At 40.3% G+C, this 17,563-nt stretch overlaps 1 protein-coding gene across 1 annotated transcript in view; it reads right to left on the reverse strand.

Moving 5' to 3' along the window:
• Window positions 1-3,083: 3,083 nt before the first annotated feature.
• The window catches only part of hsd20b2 (hydroxysteroid (20-beta) dehydrogenase 2), a 30,529-nt gene continuing 16,049 nt past the window's right edge, over window positions 3,084-17,563 (reverse strand). The window contains exons 4-11 of the mRNA XM_048620254.1: window positions 17,187-17,297; window positions 16,768-16,835; window positions 14,914-14,958; window positions 11,236-11,270; window positions 8,414-8,495; window positions 7,478-7,543; window positions 4,333-4,482; window positions 3,084-3,844 (exon numbers count right to left, since the gene is read on the reverse strand). Coding sequence (XP_048476211.1) covers window positions 3,713-3,844; window positions 4,333-4,482; window positions 7,478-7,543; window positions 8,414-8,495; window positions 11,236-11,270; window positions 14,914-14,958; window positions 16,768-16,835; window positions 17,187-17,297 — 689 coding nt within the window. The 3' untranslated portion in view covers window positions 3,084-3,712. The remainder of the gene's footprint in view (window positions 3,845-4,332; window positions 4,483-7,477; window positions 7,544-8,413; window positions 8,496-11,235; window positions 11,271-14,913; window positions 14,959-16,767; window positions 16,836-17,186; window positions 17,298-17,563) is intronic.

The raw sequence follows: 17,563 nt of genomic DNA on the forward strand, positions 1-17,563 counted from the left end.
TTAGAGGGTTGTGAAGATGCTGATAGGTGGTTGGGGTGAAGATTTGCATCAGTGCAGTCACCATTACCAACTAGTGGTATGTGGAGGGGACGTTGTCAAGGGACAGTTAAAGCTCAAACACTACTTCAGTGTTTCCCTCCCAACCTGTAACCAAACAAAAGCCACTGTAATGACCACAAGTGAGGGAAAGTTAGTGGTCTTGTCCTATGACAACAAGGTACAGGGCTGGATGAACGCAGCATCGTAGGAGCAGGTGACTCCAAGAGAGAAGCTGATCGGTGAGTACAGGTAAGGCAGTTAAGTCCTTACAACTTTTGTTGCTTATAGTACTTTTTTTGATTTCTAATATGTAAGGGTAGTACGTGGACCAGGAAAGAAGGGCCATAGATAACTGGATTTGATTTAATCTAATCTAATATAAAGTACTCTCCAAGGTTTAACTTAAAGAGGTAAACCATGGCAGGAGAGCTCGACGTCTTGGTTTGCTCCTCTTACTCCATGTGACAGACCGGGGACAGTTCCGGTCCCCCAGGTCAGCATGTGTCCCGTAAGTGTCTCCAACTACAGCTCCTAGAAGCTTGAGTTTCAGAGATGGAGTGGAGGCTGGAGGCATAATTATACAGCATCTGCGAAGCAGAAGAGTATCGTGGATAGGACGTATACAGAAATTGTCACACCGCAGGCTCAGACTCTGCAGGCAGGAAGGAAATGGTGACCACAAGACAGAGCAAGAGAGATAGGCAGGTAGTGCAGGAATCTCCTGTGGCCATTCCCCTGCAAAATAATATACCGCTTTGGATACTGTTGAGGGGAATGACGTCTCAGGGAAAAGCAGCAGCAGCCAAACTTGTTGCACCACAGTTGGTTCTGCTACAGAGGGGAAGGGTAAAATGTGTGCCAAGGCTATTGCGAAAAATAAGACCGAGACAAACAATGTTAAAAAGCCAAGCTCAAAGGCTTTGTGCCTTTATGCGCACAGCATTTGCAATGAAGTTGATGAACTAATCGCGCAGATAGATGTAAACGGTTACGATATAATTGGGATTACAGAGACATGGAGACCAGGCATGGGAACTGAATGTCCCAGGGTATTCAGTATTTAGGAAGGACAGGGAAAAAAGAAAAGGTGGTGGAGTGGCATTGCTGGTTAAAGAGGAAATTAACACAATAGTGAGAAAGGATATCAGCTCTGACAATGTGGAGTCTGTATGGGTTGAGTTGAGAACTACAAAGGGGCAAAACACATTTGTGGGTGTCATATATAGACCCCCAAACTGCAGTGGTGATGTTGGGAATGGCATTAAACAGGAAATTTAGAGATTCACGTGATAAGAGAATATTGATGATCATGGTTGATTTTAATCTGTACATAGATTGGGCAAATCAAATTAACCACAATGCCATGGAGGAGGAATTCCTGGAGGGTATACAAAATAGTTTTCTTGACCAATAAGTGGAGGAACCAACTAGAGAGTAGGCCATCTTAGACTGGGTACTGTGTAATGAGAAGAGAATCACTGCCAAACTAGCTGTGACACCCCTTGGGGATGAGCGACCATAACATGATAGAATTTTTTATCAAGATGGGGAGTGAGATAGTTGATTCAGAGACGAGGGTGCTGAATCTTAATAAAGGATGCTATGAAGTTATGAGGTGTGAGTTGGCCTTGATAGATTTGGGAGAACTACTTTAAAGGGATGACAGGATAGGCAATGGCAAACGTTCAAGGAATGCATAGTGGAACTGCAACAACTGTTTATTCCTGTCTAGTACAAAAACAAAATGGGTAAGAGGGCCAATCCATGGCTTCAAAAGGGAATTAGAGATAGCATCTGATCCAAGGAAGAATACAAATTGGCCAAGAAAAATAATATGTCTGAAGATTGGGAGCAGTTTAGAATTCAGCAAAGAAGGACCAAAGGATTGATTATGAAGGGGAAAATACAGTACGAAAGGAAGCTTGCAGAGAACATTAAGACTGGCACTAAGAGTTTCTATAAGTATGTGAAGAGAAAGAGACTGTTGAAGACAAATGTAGGTCTCCTACAGACAGAAACAGGGGAATGTATAATAGGGTACAAAGAAATGGCTGAGCAACTCAATACATACTTTGGTTCTGTCTTCGCAAAAGAGGACACAAATCAGATACCAGAAATGTTGGAAAATGCAAGATTTAGTGAGAGGGAAGAATTGAGGGAGATTGATATTAGTAGAGAAATGGTGCTGGGAAAATTGATGGGATTGAAAGTGGATAAATCTCCAGGGCCTGATAATCTACATTCCGGAGTACTTAAGGAAGCGGCTGTAGAAATAGATGCATTGGTGGTCATCTTCCAAGATTCTATAGAATCTGGAACAGTCCCTGCAGATTGGAGGGTAGCTAATGTCACTCCAATATTCAAATATTCAAAAAGGGAGGTAGAGAGAAAACAGGGAATTATAGACCAGTAAGCCTAACATCAGTAGTGGGGAAAATTCTCAAATCCATTATCAAGGACTTTATAGTGGAGCATTTAGAAGCAGTGGTAGGATCAGATAGAGTCAGCGTGGATTTATGAAGGAGAAAGATGCTTGACAAATCTGTTGGAATTGAATGAAGATGTAACCGGTAGAGTTGACAAGGGGGAGCCAGACGATGTGGTATATTTGGACTTTCAGAAAGCATTTGAAAGTCCCGCATAAGAGGGGAGTGTATTGAGATGGATAGAAAACTGGCAGAGAGGAAACGAAGAGTAGGAATTAATAGGTACATTTCAGATTGGCAGGCAGTAACTCTGTTTGTCATGCTTTGCACAGTGAACGGAAACAATTAACGTACAGTTATCGAAAGCTAGTGGATAGGTACAAAAGTCATTTAAAGAATGTTGGCCTTTGTGTTCCAGCCTTCTTGAAAAAAAGGAATAGATGGTGTGTGACAGTTGTACAAACCTTAGTTTCCATTTAAAGAATTGCAGTTTGTTCTGGACATTGGTTCTCAGGAAGGATAGATCTGTGCAGTACAGAATAAAACTGGCTCTACAGATTTTCCTTCAAACATTCCCAGGGCAGGGTACAGCATGGATTAGAAAGTAAACTCACTTCCTTTGTAGAAACTTCATCATTTATTAATGAAATGGCCCTCCTGTCATAATAACATCAGAACTGAGACTTTAATTTTGGAAAGTATTGTTTTTGAGCTACTTTGAATCACTTTGAATTAAGGTTGATTCATCCATCAGATCATTTGAACTAGGTAGACAATCAGAACATAACTGCAAGTTATGAAAGCATGACTATTACATTAGATGCCAGAAAGTAGTTCAACACACATCTATCAACTTCTACAACAGGATGCAGAACACACAATTTCACATTAGATAACAAGCCAATTGCGACATTTGATTATTTTTACAGTCCTCTTGTAAGGCATTGTTCTAGGTAACCTTGCACAGCCTGCAATTTTTCTGACTGTTTACTGCACTTGTATGTTTAGAAACTTACAATTTAATTAAATATAAGAATAGTCTTCTGCTTATCTGAAACAATTTAACTAATTTCGTGCTTTTAAACATTCGTCTGAAATTCCGAGGAGTTAGATGGATAATGTTAAAGATGTCACTGAACTAAATCGTAAACACCAGAGATAAGAGAACCACACAATGACGATATTGGAAAAGAATAAAATTGTATACTCGTCCCCCACCACTCAAGTCCCTTCAAATCATACTGCAGCTATGCTATTTTTTGTTTACTCTTCCACTTCTCTACTAAAGGCTTTCTCCTTTCGATAAGTTTCTTCATATTATTTATGCTGAACTGGGTCAGTCGGAGCCATCCTGGAAACAGCCTTTCGAAGAAGAAATGCTAGACAAACAGTTTTAAAAACAAAAAAAAACTTATCAGGATAAACTGACATCTGGTTCCAACACAATTATCACCCCTACTCCCTCCATTCACATACAAACAATATAGAGCAGGTCCTTCTACTTGTGAAACCTGCAGGTCATTTTATGTTTCAAAGACTGGAATGTGAGAGTGAGAGTGTCATATGTCAATCACTCCTTCAAAACAAAGCTCACTTCAATTCCTTAATTGACATGCTCCGGCCAAGATTATGATTCTTTCCATCCCCTGTAGTGTCAGGAATAAGTATAAATGTAGAGAACAAGGTGCTATGTTCTACCAGTCCATCCAGTAGTATTAGTGTTGTGCTATCATGTGACATTTTCATTTCACCCAGTAATCTCCCTGCCTCTCCAGACCAATTGATCTTTGCTTAGCTGTTCCAGAATACCTTATATAAAATGGCCTTTCATACCAAGGTACACTACTGCTATTAATTTAGCATTTACCTGCAGGGCATGGGACCAGCAGCCATTTGTCTTCTCTCTCAGCCCAACAGTATTCAGAGCTTCCCGGGCATAGTCATCAGCTTGCTTCACAAAAATATTGGTTTCTACATCATGTGTCAAGTTGGTGGAGACCATGAGAGGCAACACAGACTGAAAAAAATGGTTAGACTCGGGCATATGTTTAAACATACAAATTAGGACTGTTGCTTGTATTTTCTTAATTCTGCTAAGATTTATCACTATTTAGATTTAGTACAACAAAGCAGGTTAAATATTCAATTACTCCAATCATACTTTGGCCAAACTCAGACTTGCACTCATCAAAACTCCATATCTTCACTCACACCAAGTTCTATTCATGCATCACTGCTGACCTCACTGACGTACATTGTGGTGTTGCTTGACCTGGAGCCAAAATTTAAAATTCATTTTCTCATTTATAGATCTCTTGCTAATCTTGCTGCCTCCTGATCTAACTTCCTCCAGGCCTATAAGTTGGTTATTTCTGCATTCCTCCAATTCTGACTCTTGCGCATCCTGAATTTCCCCTCGCTGTTCCATTGCTAGTCAAGTCTACTTCCCTCTTTTATTCAAGACACAGGGCGGCAAGGTGGCTCAGTGGTTAGCACTACTGTCTCGCAGTGCCAGGGACCTGGGCTTGATTCTGCCCTCAGGGGACTGTCTGCAGGGAGTCTGCACATTCTTCTCGTGTCGGCATGGGTTTCCTCCAGGTGCTCTGGTTTCTTCCCACAGTCCAAAGATGTGCAGGTTAGTGGATTGGCCATGCTAAAATGCCCCATAGTGTGCAGGCTAGATGGACTAGCCATGGGAAATGCAGGATTATAGGGTGGAGAGAGGGGTCTGGGTGGGCTGTTCTTCAGAGGATTGGTGTAGACTTGATGGGTTGAATTGCCTTCTTCCATATTGCAGGGATTCTACGAAGACATGCGTTAAAAATCTTCCTCTTTGACTAAACTTTTGGATGTCTGACCAAATAGATCCTCCTAGGTATTGCATTTGATAAAACTCGTGTGGGGTGCTTTGGGGTGTTTTATTATATTATAGACGCTGTATAAATGCATGTTGTCATCTAACTCATGATCAAAGGTATTATTTGAAATTTCATCAGCTGGTAACCTCACGGATAATATGATTGCATTTGATCAAGCATAAAGCACCATTTGCAATAGCATGGACTGGATGAAAAAGAAGGGAAACTTTGTTCTTGAGACATTCCCAAACACTAACAAATTACTTTGAAGTATGAATTATGGCTAGACAAGCAAACATGTCATTGCCACAACTATTCAATTCAATAAATGACCAGTTGAAGTTCTGAGGAAGGATCACTGAACCTGAACTGTTAACTCTGATTTCTCTTCACAGATGCTGCCAGACCTGCTGAGCTTTTCCAGCAATTTCTGTGTTTGTGTTGGTAATGACCAGTTGATCTGTTTTTGATAGTATTACCCAAATGAAAACTGTTGGCCAGGACACCAAGCAAACTACCCATCTCCCTATAAATGGTGACAAAGTGAATAGGTGATGAACCTTCAGTTTAACGTCTCATCTGAAAGACAGCACCGGTGATAAAGCATCACTCCCTCAGCATTGCTCCAGTCTGTATTACGTATTTGAGTGAAATAGGGTTTGCATCTCAATCTCACAACTCAGGATAAATTTACTATCAATTGAGCTAAAGCTTTTGAGTGTAATGGTCGATTGACACATTTTTTTGAAATTGATTCATGTGGGCATCACTGACTAGAGAATATGTATTCTGGTCCTTAGCTACCCTTGAAACAAGTGGCGAGCTGTCTTTCTGAACTGCTGCAGTCCTTGGGGTATAGATGCATTTTAAGGGATATGAGGAAGGAAGTTCCAAAATTTTGACCTAGCAAGAGTGATGGATTAGTGACATAATTCCATATCAGGATGATGTCTGGCTTGAAGGAGATCTTGCAGGTGATTGTGTATTTGCTGCCGTCACCCTTCCAGTTGGTAGAGGTCACAGGTTTGGAAGGTACTATTGAGGGAGGCTTGGTGGCTTTTGTTTGAGATTCAGAACAGAAACAGCTAAATCAACCCAACTGGCCTGTGCCAGTTCATGCTCCACAAAAGCCTCTTCCCATCTTAACTCACCTAACCATAACAGCATATCAACCTAATGTTGATATAGAGGAACTTTACTCCTATCAGTTCAAGATAGATACTGACTTAAGTCCTAGTCAACCAGCTAATCACCTATCTCAAACACACCAGGGTCATTCTCTCTTCAACATCTTTGCCCTGTCTGAAATGGACCAGAAACCCATAAGTAACAAGCTTGTGGTATGAAAACAAAAAGAGTAATACCAAACTCAGATGTTTAACTCTGTTTCTGTCTACACAGATGGTGCCAGACCTGCAGAATTTCTCTAACATTCTGTTTGTTTCAGATTTCCAGCATCTGAAGTATTTTACTTTTGTTCCCATAAATAACAAGCCCAGTTTGCTATTTGCCATATATGAACCCTGGCAGATGGTGTCACTGGACTAGTTTAATGGCCATAAATAAAAAAAAAAGTTGCATTATATGTTATAACCCTGGTGAATTTAAAGTGCTTTACAGCCAATTCAATACTTTTGAAGGTGTAGACACTATTGTAATGAATGGAAATATAGCAACTAATTTCCACACAGCAGGTTCCCACAAACAGCGATAAGATAAATTGCCACATATCCTCGGTTATCGATAATGTTTTGGGGTTAGGTATTGTTGAGGACACCAGGGAGATTTCCTCTGTTGTCTTTTCAAAATAGTGACAACATATCTTATGAGCAACCTAGAGGGCAGACTGTGTCTGTTGTAAATCTTATCTGGAAGATACCATCTCAAAAAGGACTGCACTGGAGTGTATGCGCAATAAAGTTCAATTCTTCAAAACGGAGCTCAAAACCACAACCTTCTGATGTTCATCTAATGCCATCAGCTCAAAATAAATTAGAAGAAGCATCACTATGTGATATTAGGCAAAGTATGAGTAGCTATTTTGGTCATCTGACAATACTAGTCATCCTCTTAGTTGTGAACTCTATTCTGCTATTCTAATCTTAGCTTGAGCATTTTCAGTCACAGCAAAAAAAGTAATTCACTTTGTTATACCTGTACAATAATCCCATTTGGCTTGTACTCTGCATTCAGTGCTTGAGAAAAGAAATCAACAAAGGCCTATGGGGAGAAAGAAATAAAATTAGAGTCTGAACTGTCTATTGACTAATTATCTATTCTATTGCCCTGTGACCCCCTTCATTTGTCATACAGAACATTCAAGTCATGCTAAACCTGTGCAAAACCCCTGGTTTGTATCCATCTTGTGAAGAATGTCAAGGCCTGGGGAGAATGTGCAAATTTACTAGAATCTGGAACTATAGACCTCAACTGTAGAGAGACTGGAAGAGTTGGGATTATTCACCACAGAACAGAGACAGACAAAGGCAGAATTAACTGAGATGTTCAAGGTTATGACAGTAAACAAGGAAAAACTGTTTACTCTGGCAGACAGGTTGATAGCCAGGGGGTAAAAAGACAATTGTCAAAAAATTCAGATGAGACAAAAAAAAATGCAGGTAGGTGTGATTGGGAAGAATGGTGGAAGGTTTACTTCAAACCTTTATAAAAGTAAGTGACATGGAAGGGGTAAACTTTTCAGAGCTATAAGAAAAAAAGACAGGTGGACTAGGACAAACTAGAAAACTCTTTCAAGACCCAGCATTTGGATTGAGTGGCCTCCTTATATATTTTAAGATTTTATGATTCTGATTCAGTCAATGATACTTATACTCAACAAACACAATTATAAATGATGGGTTTACTGTACAGTCTCAAAACTGGGGAACATTCACTGAGCATCTGTAGTCTGTCAAACTTCAGTTTCACAGATTGTCGAAAGGACAGCACCTTTTGATAACATATTTACCAGGGCATCAGCCTATATTATATCTCCAGTCTCTGGAGCAAGGCTCTATTGAGTGATCCTTTTACTCAAAAGACAAAAAAATTCTCACCTAAGACAGTTAAAAGAATAATATTACAAAATACCTTAGTAGCTGAATACATGGTGATAAGTGGATGTGGGTGAGTCCCAGCTTCTGAAGAAATGTTGATGATGATGCCCTTTTTCCTGCCAAGTTCAAAACAAATACATAAAAATCGAAGCAGTTTTTGTTTTAGGACTCATGGTAGGACACTGATTAGAAAGGGTGGGAGAAAAGATTTGAGGCGATTTATTAGGGCACAGACAGGAGATAGGGGGCAAGACTTTAACTTTGCACTTAAAGATTGTGCCTCCAGAAGTACAATATTCCTTTAATACTTCAGCCTCTGAGGCTGCAGGGAAAATAGCTCCACTCTATTCAGCCTCTCCCTATTGCTCAAAATCTCCAGCGTTAGCAACATCCTTGTAAATCTTTTATGAACCCTTTCAAGTTTCACAACATCCTTCCTATAGCGGGAGACCAGAATTGCATGCAGTATTCCAATTGTGGCCTAACCAATGTCCTGTACAGCTGCAAGATGATCTCCCAACTCCTATACTCAATGCACTGACCAATAAAGACAAATATTCCAAGCACCTTCTTCACTATCCTATCTACCTGCAACTTCACTTTCAACAAACTATGAACCTGCACTCCAACATCTCTCTGTTCGGCAACATTCCCCAGGACCATACCATTAAGTCCTGCCCTGATTTGCCTTTCCTAAGTTTTTTTTTCATTCATGGGATGAGGGAGTCACTGGCTAGGCCAGCATTTATTACCCATCCCTAATTGCCCAGAAGGCAGTCAACCACATTGCTGTGGGTCTGGTGTCATGTGTAGGCGAGACCAGGTAAGGATGACAGTTTCCTTCCATAAAAGGACATTAGTGAACCAGTGGGTTTTTCCAACAATTAGGAATGGATTCACGGTAATCATTAGAATCTTAATTCCAGGTATTTATTGAATTCAAATTCTACCATCTGCTGTGGCAGGATTCGCACCCAGGTCCCCAGAACATTACCTGGGTCTCTGGATTAACAGACCAGCACCTCACATTTATCAAAATTAAACTCCATCTGCCACTCCTCAGCCCATTGGCCCATCTGATCAATGTCCCATTGTACTCCAGAGGTTCTTCGCTGTCCACTACACCTCCAATTTTGGTGTCATCTGCAAACTTACTCAACATATCTCTTACGTCCACATCCAAATCATTTACGTAAATGATGAAAAGCAGTTCCTAAACATACTTAGGCCGAGCAGAGAGTTTGAGTGGATGGTTTTCCAACTTTGCACAGATCTGAGGATAATTATTTTTTTAAAGAATTTTAAAATATATAAATGTTTGATACAGTGCCCTTAGAACCTGAGAGGTGAGGAGATTTTGTTTTGTCCTTGATGCAGTGAATTACCACGATCTGGAATATCCTTGAATGAAAGGGCACTTAAAAGAGAGATTCAATAGGAAAAATAGTTTGCTGTAAACTCAAAGGAAACTGTTGCAAGGCCATGGGCACAGAGCTGAGCTGTGGCATTGTTTAGAACACTGTGCAGGATAATGGGCTGAATGGCCTGTTGTCCTGTAAGCCTTTGCGCTTTAAGATGGTACTTGGGTGTTGTATATGAATTGCAACTAGTATCTTACAAATCATAAGACATTGCTTTAATCTTGGATTCTGTTCCTGAGTATGTAGTTATTTAAACACTACACCAGTGAAACAGTCACAATTTAGAAAAGCAGTTATATCCATAGTGATGTTGGTCATTAACAAAAAGGAACTTTATATAGTTCTAGGTGCTCTGGCCTGTAGGCCAATGGATGGAAGAGTTTAATTTAAATAAATGTGAGGTGTTTTGATTTTGGTAAGGCAAACCAGGGCAGAACTTATACTGTCGATGGGAGGGCCCTGGAGAGTGTTGCCAGACAAAGAGATCTAGGGGTGCAGGTGCATCGTTCTTTGAAAGTGGAGTCACACGTAGACAGGGTGGTGAAAAAGGCGTTTGGCATGCTTGCCTTTGTTGGTCAGTGCAAGGATGTATAGGATGTTGCGGCTGTGCAGGACATCGGTGAGGTTACTTTTAGAATACTGCATTTGATTCTTGCTGTAGAAAAGTTGTTGTTAAACTTGAAAGGTTCAGAAAATATTTACAAGGATGTTGCTGGGATTGGAGGGGTTTGGATTGTAGGGAGAGTCTAAATAGGCTGGGGCTTTTTTCCCTGGAGCATTGAAGGCTGAGGGATGACCTTAGAGGCTTATAAAATCATGAGGGGCATGGATGGGGTGAACAGACAAGGTCTTTTTCTCAGGATAGAGGAGTCCAAAACTAGAGGGGCTCAGGTTTAAGATGAGAGGGGAAAGATATAAAAAGGATCTGAGGGACGACTTTTTTTTTTAGAAAATGCAGAGGGTGGTGAGCATACGGAATGAGCTACCAGAGGAAGCAGTGGAAACATTTACAACATTTAAAAGGCATCTGGATGAATCCATTAATAGTAAGGGTTTAGAAGGATATGGGCCGAATGCTGGCAAATAGGACTGTACTCAATTTAGGTATATGGTTGGCGTGGATGAGATGGACCCTAAGGTCTGTTTCCGTGCTGTATAACTCTATGACTCTAAGCGGTAGTGAATGGATGCCATCCAAATGCAGCTTCCCACTGAATTTCTGATTGCCAGAAAGTAAACGTGGTACGCAAACTGATTGCGAAAAATCAGAATTTTAACAATTGGTTCAATTTACTTTGATATCTCATGACATGAAACGGACATAATTAATTACAAGTAGTAATACACATCAAACTGAACACCTGTCTCCACATCAAGCCCCTCTGATTACATTTGATAATAATGTAGCTTATGAAGTAACAAGCTGCTGCTGTACCTTTTCAGTAGGTGAGGCAGGACAATTCTTGTCATCTAGCAGAGAGGATAGAATATGAATTGGAAATTACACACACATAAGAGACATTACATGATATGAACACCACACTTTAAATTAAACAATGCTACAATTGTTGAAAACTGTGAACTCAAAATAGCCTCCCAATGTTTCTTTCAATACCTTGCTGTTCTGTGAGACCTGAGAGAAAGTGATTTAGGGAGGGAATTGAAGAATAGTGGTAGGATGTAGGAAGAGCTGAGAAGATTACAGGGATAAGGAAGGGGAAGGCCATGACAGGAATTATAGACAAGGAAACAATTTATAAAATTAAGGCATTACTGGACTAGGCCAGGAGATGGTGCAAGTCAAAGTATAGGATGATAACTGAATGGTACTGGGTATGTGTTAAGATATAGAGTTTTAGGTGAGTTCAAGTTTATGAGTCAAAGAAGATGGTATCATGTTATGGCAGTGGATGCTGTCAATTTTGGCGATGTAATATCCAGAGTGTGCAGCATATGCCTGTCTCTTGTCAATCAAATGGTCCTGGCAAGGACTGCTGGTTGTTATAATTGTGGGATCTGATCATAATGATGGAGTACCTATAGATTTTTACTGCTGGAAATGTCATTAAATCAGGCAAAAAATGAGTCAAAATAAAATTACAAATCCATAATAAGATTTTCAGCTTGAATTGTCAGAGGGAGCAAAAAGAAACTAACTATCCCTGTGTGCCAGAGGAAGTATTGTTGTCACAATACATAATGATGATTTTCCAAAATAGCAGAGAAATGACCTGTTATCATTGCTGTGTGGATCGTGGCTTTGTACATCACTGCCACGCAGTTCCTGATTTGAAGCTCAGTGCTGTAGGTTGCAACACACCAAGACTCAGCAGTGTCCAGCAAAAACATTGGGAGTAGGTAGGGAACACATAGTGAAGCAAATAGTAAGAAGAAAATTTGGAATACTACCTTGCCACAGTTTGACAGTTCAAAACAGCATTTGATGTAGTTTGGAAGTGCAATTGCTATTTTGTGAAGACTTTAGTTGAGAAGGACAAAGAAAGAGAGGGTACAAACTTATTTTAATTGAGGAGAGGGAAAATTAATGCCAAGGATGAACTTTTTTTTTTACACAAGCACTTAGGCACACACTTGCTTCAAATGAACCAAGTTTCGGGGGAACACATCCATGTGGAGATGAAGGCTCCCTCTATCTGGCCCTACAACATATTTGATCAATAATTTTAGAAGGACGTCTTCTTTTGTAGTAGTGATGGCAATATTAATTTCTGCCAACTGCTTTAAGATCACCAAGTAAAACAACTACTAAAAGAAACAGAAAGACCTGCATTTCTATAGCGCTTTTTATGACCTTGGGACGCCCCAAACTGTTTCAGTCTATAAAACTACTTTGAAATGTAATCACACAGGAAACACAACTGTGAATTTTTCCACAGCAAGCTCTCAAAAATAGTAATGAGTTAAGTGACTAGATAATCTCTTTTGCAGATGCTGCGAGATAAATACTGATCTGGACGCCAAGGAGAACTCCCTTCTTCTTTGAAAATAATAAGAAGGGATCTTTTAAATTCTCGACAGCAGTCATGTTTAGCATCTCATTTGACAACCAGCGCCTCCAACAGTGCAACTCTGCCCCAGTACTGCATTGACACATTAGCCTTGAATTATATGGTCCAGTCTTATCAGTTGGATTTGGACTTCTGACTGAGATGCTGAAAGGGCTTGCCACTGAGCCAAGGCCAACATCAAACCAGTGCTAAATTACAGGTATTTTACTCCTGTAGGTCCATATTCAGCAAGATGTCTGGGACCACTACCATTGAGAAGGACAAGGGCAGCAGATACTTGGGAACACCATTACCTGCAAGTTCTACTTCAAGCCATTCACCATCCTGACTTGGAAATAAAACACCATTCTTTCAATGTGGCTGTGTCAAAATCCTGGGACTCCCTCCCTAATGGCACTGTCGGTGTACCTATACCTGCAGCTTCTCAGGGGCAATTGGGCCAGTATTTATTGCCCATCCCCAGCCAGCAAATACCACATCCCATGAACTAATAGAAAAAGAACTGAATTTAGATTTCTTCTTTGTAGGATCAACCTGATAGAGGTGTATGCAATCCATTAGTCAAGGGTGGATTTGAATCCAGCCATCAAAGGTAAAATACCATTGACTAAATGCAATATGAAGTTTCCAGATAGCAAGATCAAGCTCCCCAGTAACTTCCTCAATTGGGCCACACCAATAGGTTTCAGAGGGTCCCAGTGAAATGAGCTGAACAAAGTTGGGACACTAATTTGGACCCAAAATTGGTTCAAGGCACCAAGATGCCTTCTCTAGGAAGGAAAAGAAAATCACTGCACTGATTTGCCTTGCTCTTCTGTTGACAACTTCAGTGTGGCATCAGGTGAGGACAGGTTCATATTGTGACCAAGTACTATAAGTAGTCAATCATTGTGAATTTAACGTTAGAAAAGAATCAGCAGGTGAAGGGGGGTAGAATTGGACAAATAGTGATAAAAGGTCAATCACAAATAAAACATTATGCTAATTATGACTGAGAAACGTTGAGCTAGGAGGACTAGAAAGCAAATTTTAGGGATTTCAAGACATCCATAAGAAAAAGGTTATCTCAAGTAGGAAGAACGCTATCACAACAGTTTCTTCTACAGAGCACATGCCAACTAATTGAATGAACTCAACCCATGTTATGTAACCTTCTTTGCCTAAGTTACAAGAAAACTTGCAAAGTGATAAATTTATCCCAAACTACTTCAAAAATTTGTTCATGAGACATGAGCATCACCAGCTACGGCAGCGTTTATCGCCTCTTTCCCCTTGAGAGACAGTGGTGATTGCCTTCATGAACCTCTGGGGGCTGGTATACCCACAGTGCTGTTAGGAAGGGAGCCAGCAACAGTGAGCAACAATAGCCCCAAGTCAGGATGGTGTGTGGTTTGGAGAGGAACTTGCAGATGGTGGTGATGCCATGCATCTGTTAGACTTGCATTTTTAAGTGATGGAAGTTGCTGGTTTTTAAGGTGCTGTTGGAGGAGCTACGTTGAGTTGCTCCAGTGCATCAATCTAGACAAAACTATTTTTAATTCTATTAGTCTTGCTGCAATTAGTGCATTTGACTCAAGTTTATCTTCTAAAGGCAGAACAACTTTGAGGGGCTGAATAACCTGTCTTGCATCCCTAAACCATTCTTAACAAAATACTCATCTAGCTCCTTTTTGGACAAGTGTACAATTTTACCATTAACTTGTGGGAGGCTATTTTGAACCCTGACTGGATGCAAATATTTATTCTAAAACTCTTGAATGTATTACTGGTAAATCCCATGCTTCAGTTTTAGTGTGTGTTTGAGTTTCATTCCCTCTACTGTTGTCTGAACCTCCCAATAGTCCTGGATCATGTGCCCCTTCACTGCACTGGGGTTGGGTAGTATTGTTTTTTTTCCTGGAATTATTGGGGCAGCTTGAGCTTGTGAAACAATCAGAACTAGTCCATTCTGTCTCTTTCATCAAAGAAGTCTCTCACTCCAGATAGGACACTACATTACAACATTAATTGTATGATCATCTGCAGACAAACACAGGAGAGTGCCTCTTTAATTAAACACACTACTTTAATATTTAAATACTCACCATCAGTACAGAGAGTACATTGCAATTCATTATATCAAGAATTTCCTAAAAATATAAAAACAATAATAATTCAGAAATTTCTCCCTAGAAGCCACCTGATTTTACACACTTTCTTAAAATTTGTTCTCCAATTTCACACTCTATCTTCAAGCCACTTACTCCTGAGGTACAATTACATGGGAACCAAGGACATTCTATATGCATGCCCACACCGCAAGAGCTGGGACTGTTTATCATTCAGTTATACCCAGTTCTTTAATTGGACATAAACATGCACCATTTCCACATGGTTTACTAGGTAATGATTTGGAGCAGGGACCTTGGCTGATTTCCTCACCTTTGCCCTGACAAATTAGTACAGGTCAAACTGGTCTTAGCCTGGGTGTTTCAAGCATCAAAAATCAGAAATTAATCCCAATTCTTTGATTTGTTCCTCCACATTGGCAGGCTGCCCTCATATAAAATAGTACATGTCTTCTTTTTTAAAAGCACTAACAAGCCATGGTGGAACTAAAAATGACAGGAACATTACGTCATGCAACACACAAAGTTCAGTTGTGCATGACTGTATGTGACCCTTCTGGATCAGAGGTCAGATACTTTGAGCAGGCCCTTGGGCAAATTGAAGAGAACAATCATGATAGTCTGTACACCTTCTGTGTCTTTTATTTTATTCATTCATGGGGCGTGGGCATCATTAGCTGGCCATAATTTATTGCCCATCCCTAGTTGCCCTTGAGAAGGTGGTGGTGAGCTGCCTCTTGAGCCACTGCAGTTCAGCTTCTGTAAGTTGTTCCACAATGCCCTTAGAGAGGAATTCCAGAATTTTGACCCAGTGACACTGAAGGAACAGCGATATAGCCTTTGACCTGCTCCTGTAACCACTGTTTATGTGGTGAGTCCAGTTGAGTTTCTGGTCAATGGTAACCCTAAGGATGTTGATAGCGGGGGAAATCAGTGGTGGCAACACTGTTGAATGTCAAGGGGCAGTGAATACCTCATCTCTTATTGGTGATGTCATCGCCTGATCATGATAATAGAAATTAGGTAAACAGAGCTAGCAGCACTTAAGCATACCATTTCTCAGACAGTACACAAAATGCAATGAATAGACTATGGTGTAATTTGCTCTAACCCCAAGGGGTTCAAATCTCACCTGCTCCAGAGGCATGTAATAAAGTCTGAGCAGGTTGATTAGAAAACACATGTTCTGACCCTTTCCTCAGGTCTTCCTCAAAGACCTCTGGTGTGTTTACGGCTACCATCTCTGGTTGCATTTATTGCTGGAGGATTTTCCTGAGACGATGTCCTGTCATGGAACTCTCCCCATCCAAACAGCCTGTCCGTCTCATCTCCAATATTTTCCAAATTAATAAAATTACTCCACCCACCTCCTACCCCTGAAGTGCTTACAGTAATCTCAGAGGGCCATAGGCTACTCTCATTGGAGACACATAACTGGTGGTGAGTTTAACCTGAGGAATCTTAGGTGAGGGGTGAAGGTAAGAAGACAAGGCCTTAGTAGTCACCGCAATTAATCCTGTAAGGTGACAACCTTAAAACCAGCCCCAGAAGAAGCACACAGTATAAAAGCCATTTCTCATTTCACACATGCACCTTTTAGCCTTTATTCTTTTGCTGCTGAGTTAGATCATACTTTGTGTTATGGGAACAGGCCAACAAAAGTTCCAAACTCAAATTTACCACTGCCCTTTATAACCACACAGATAAGGAGTTTCATTCCAACAACTGACTTCCTGACAGTGAATGTTCCAATTTGATGACAAAAAACAGACCTCACAAGGAGGATTAATTAGAAAAGGAGAGTCGGAGATCTGAGGAAATGTACTACACCTTTTCGACATCTGGGGCATCTAGGAAGTAACACGGAAGGATTTGGTAGGTTTTACCAACATTGTTCACTGAAACAAATAAGATTTTAAAAATTACAATTAGAACTGAACCAAAACAAAATATCCAGCTCTGTGACCCCACTCACCCAGTTACTTGTATTACAGTTTGTACCCAAATTAATATAATCAACTCTCTCTCAATGTTGTAATGTAACACTACCCTCAAATCCTTTGTGCTATTGATTATATCCAATAGGCTTGTTGTGGAGCTTAATTCTGAAGTGTTCTCTGATTAACTTCTCCCATTTTTTAAATAATACACAAATTACAGCATATACATTGATGACCCTTTCCTTTAATCTTTGAAATCTGTTACATTTCCTGAAAAGTCTGAACTTGAGGGATGAATGAAGAAATCACCCAGGATTCCAATGTTCAGATCCTTCAGCGCTGCTTCAATTGGCCCATAGATCTCAGCACCATGATTAAAATCAGCCTGAAGAATCTTGGTCCTCTTGCCATACTGCTGTTCTGCAATTATCCAGAAAGGAACGTGTCAGTATCTCACAGCTTCCAGTGTCACTCATAACTCCCTTTCATCCAAACATAGATGATGCAGCTCACAAAGACCAATCCCTGAAAGATGATGATAGTGGAGACCACAAACATACTGAAGATGGTGAATTATCCAGAGAGAAGGGAACAGAAGTGTGTGATCAAGAAAACATACAAAGCTCAGCCAACTAAAGGTAAACATTATAAAATAAAAACCAAAAGAACTGCAAATGCTGTAAATC

This window comes from Rhincodon typus, chromosome 45 (genome assembly GCF_021869965.1).
Source record: "Rhincodon typus isolate 14 chromosome 45, sRhiTyp1.1, whole genome shotgun sequence".
Taxonomy (NCBI): domain Eukaryota; kingdom Metazoa; phylum Chordata; class Chondrichthyes; order Orectolobiformes; family Rhincodontidae; genus Rhincodon; species Rhincodon typus.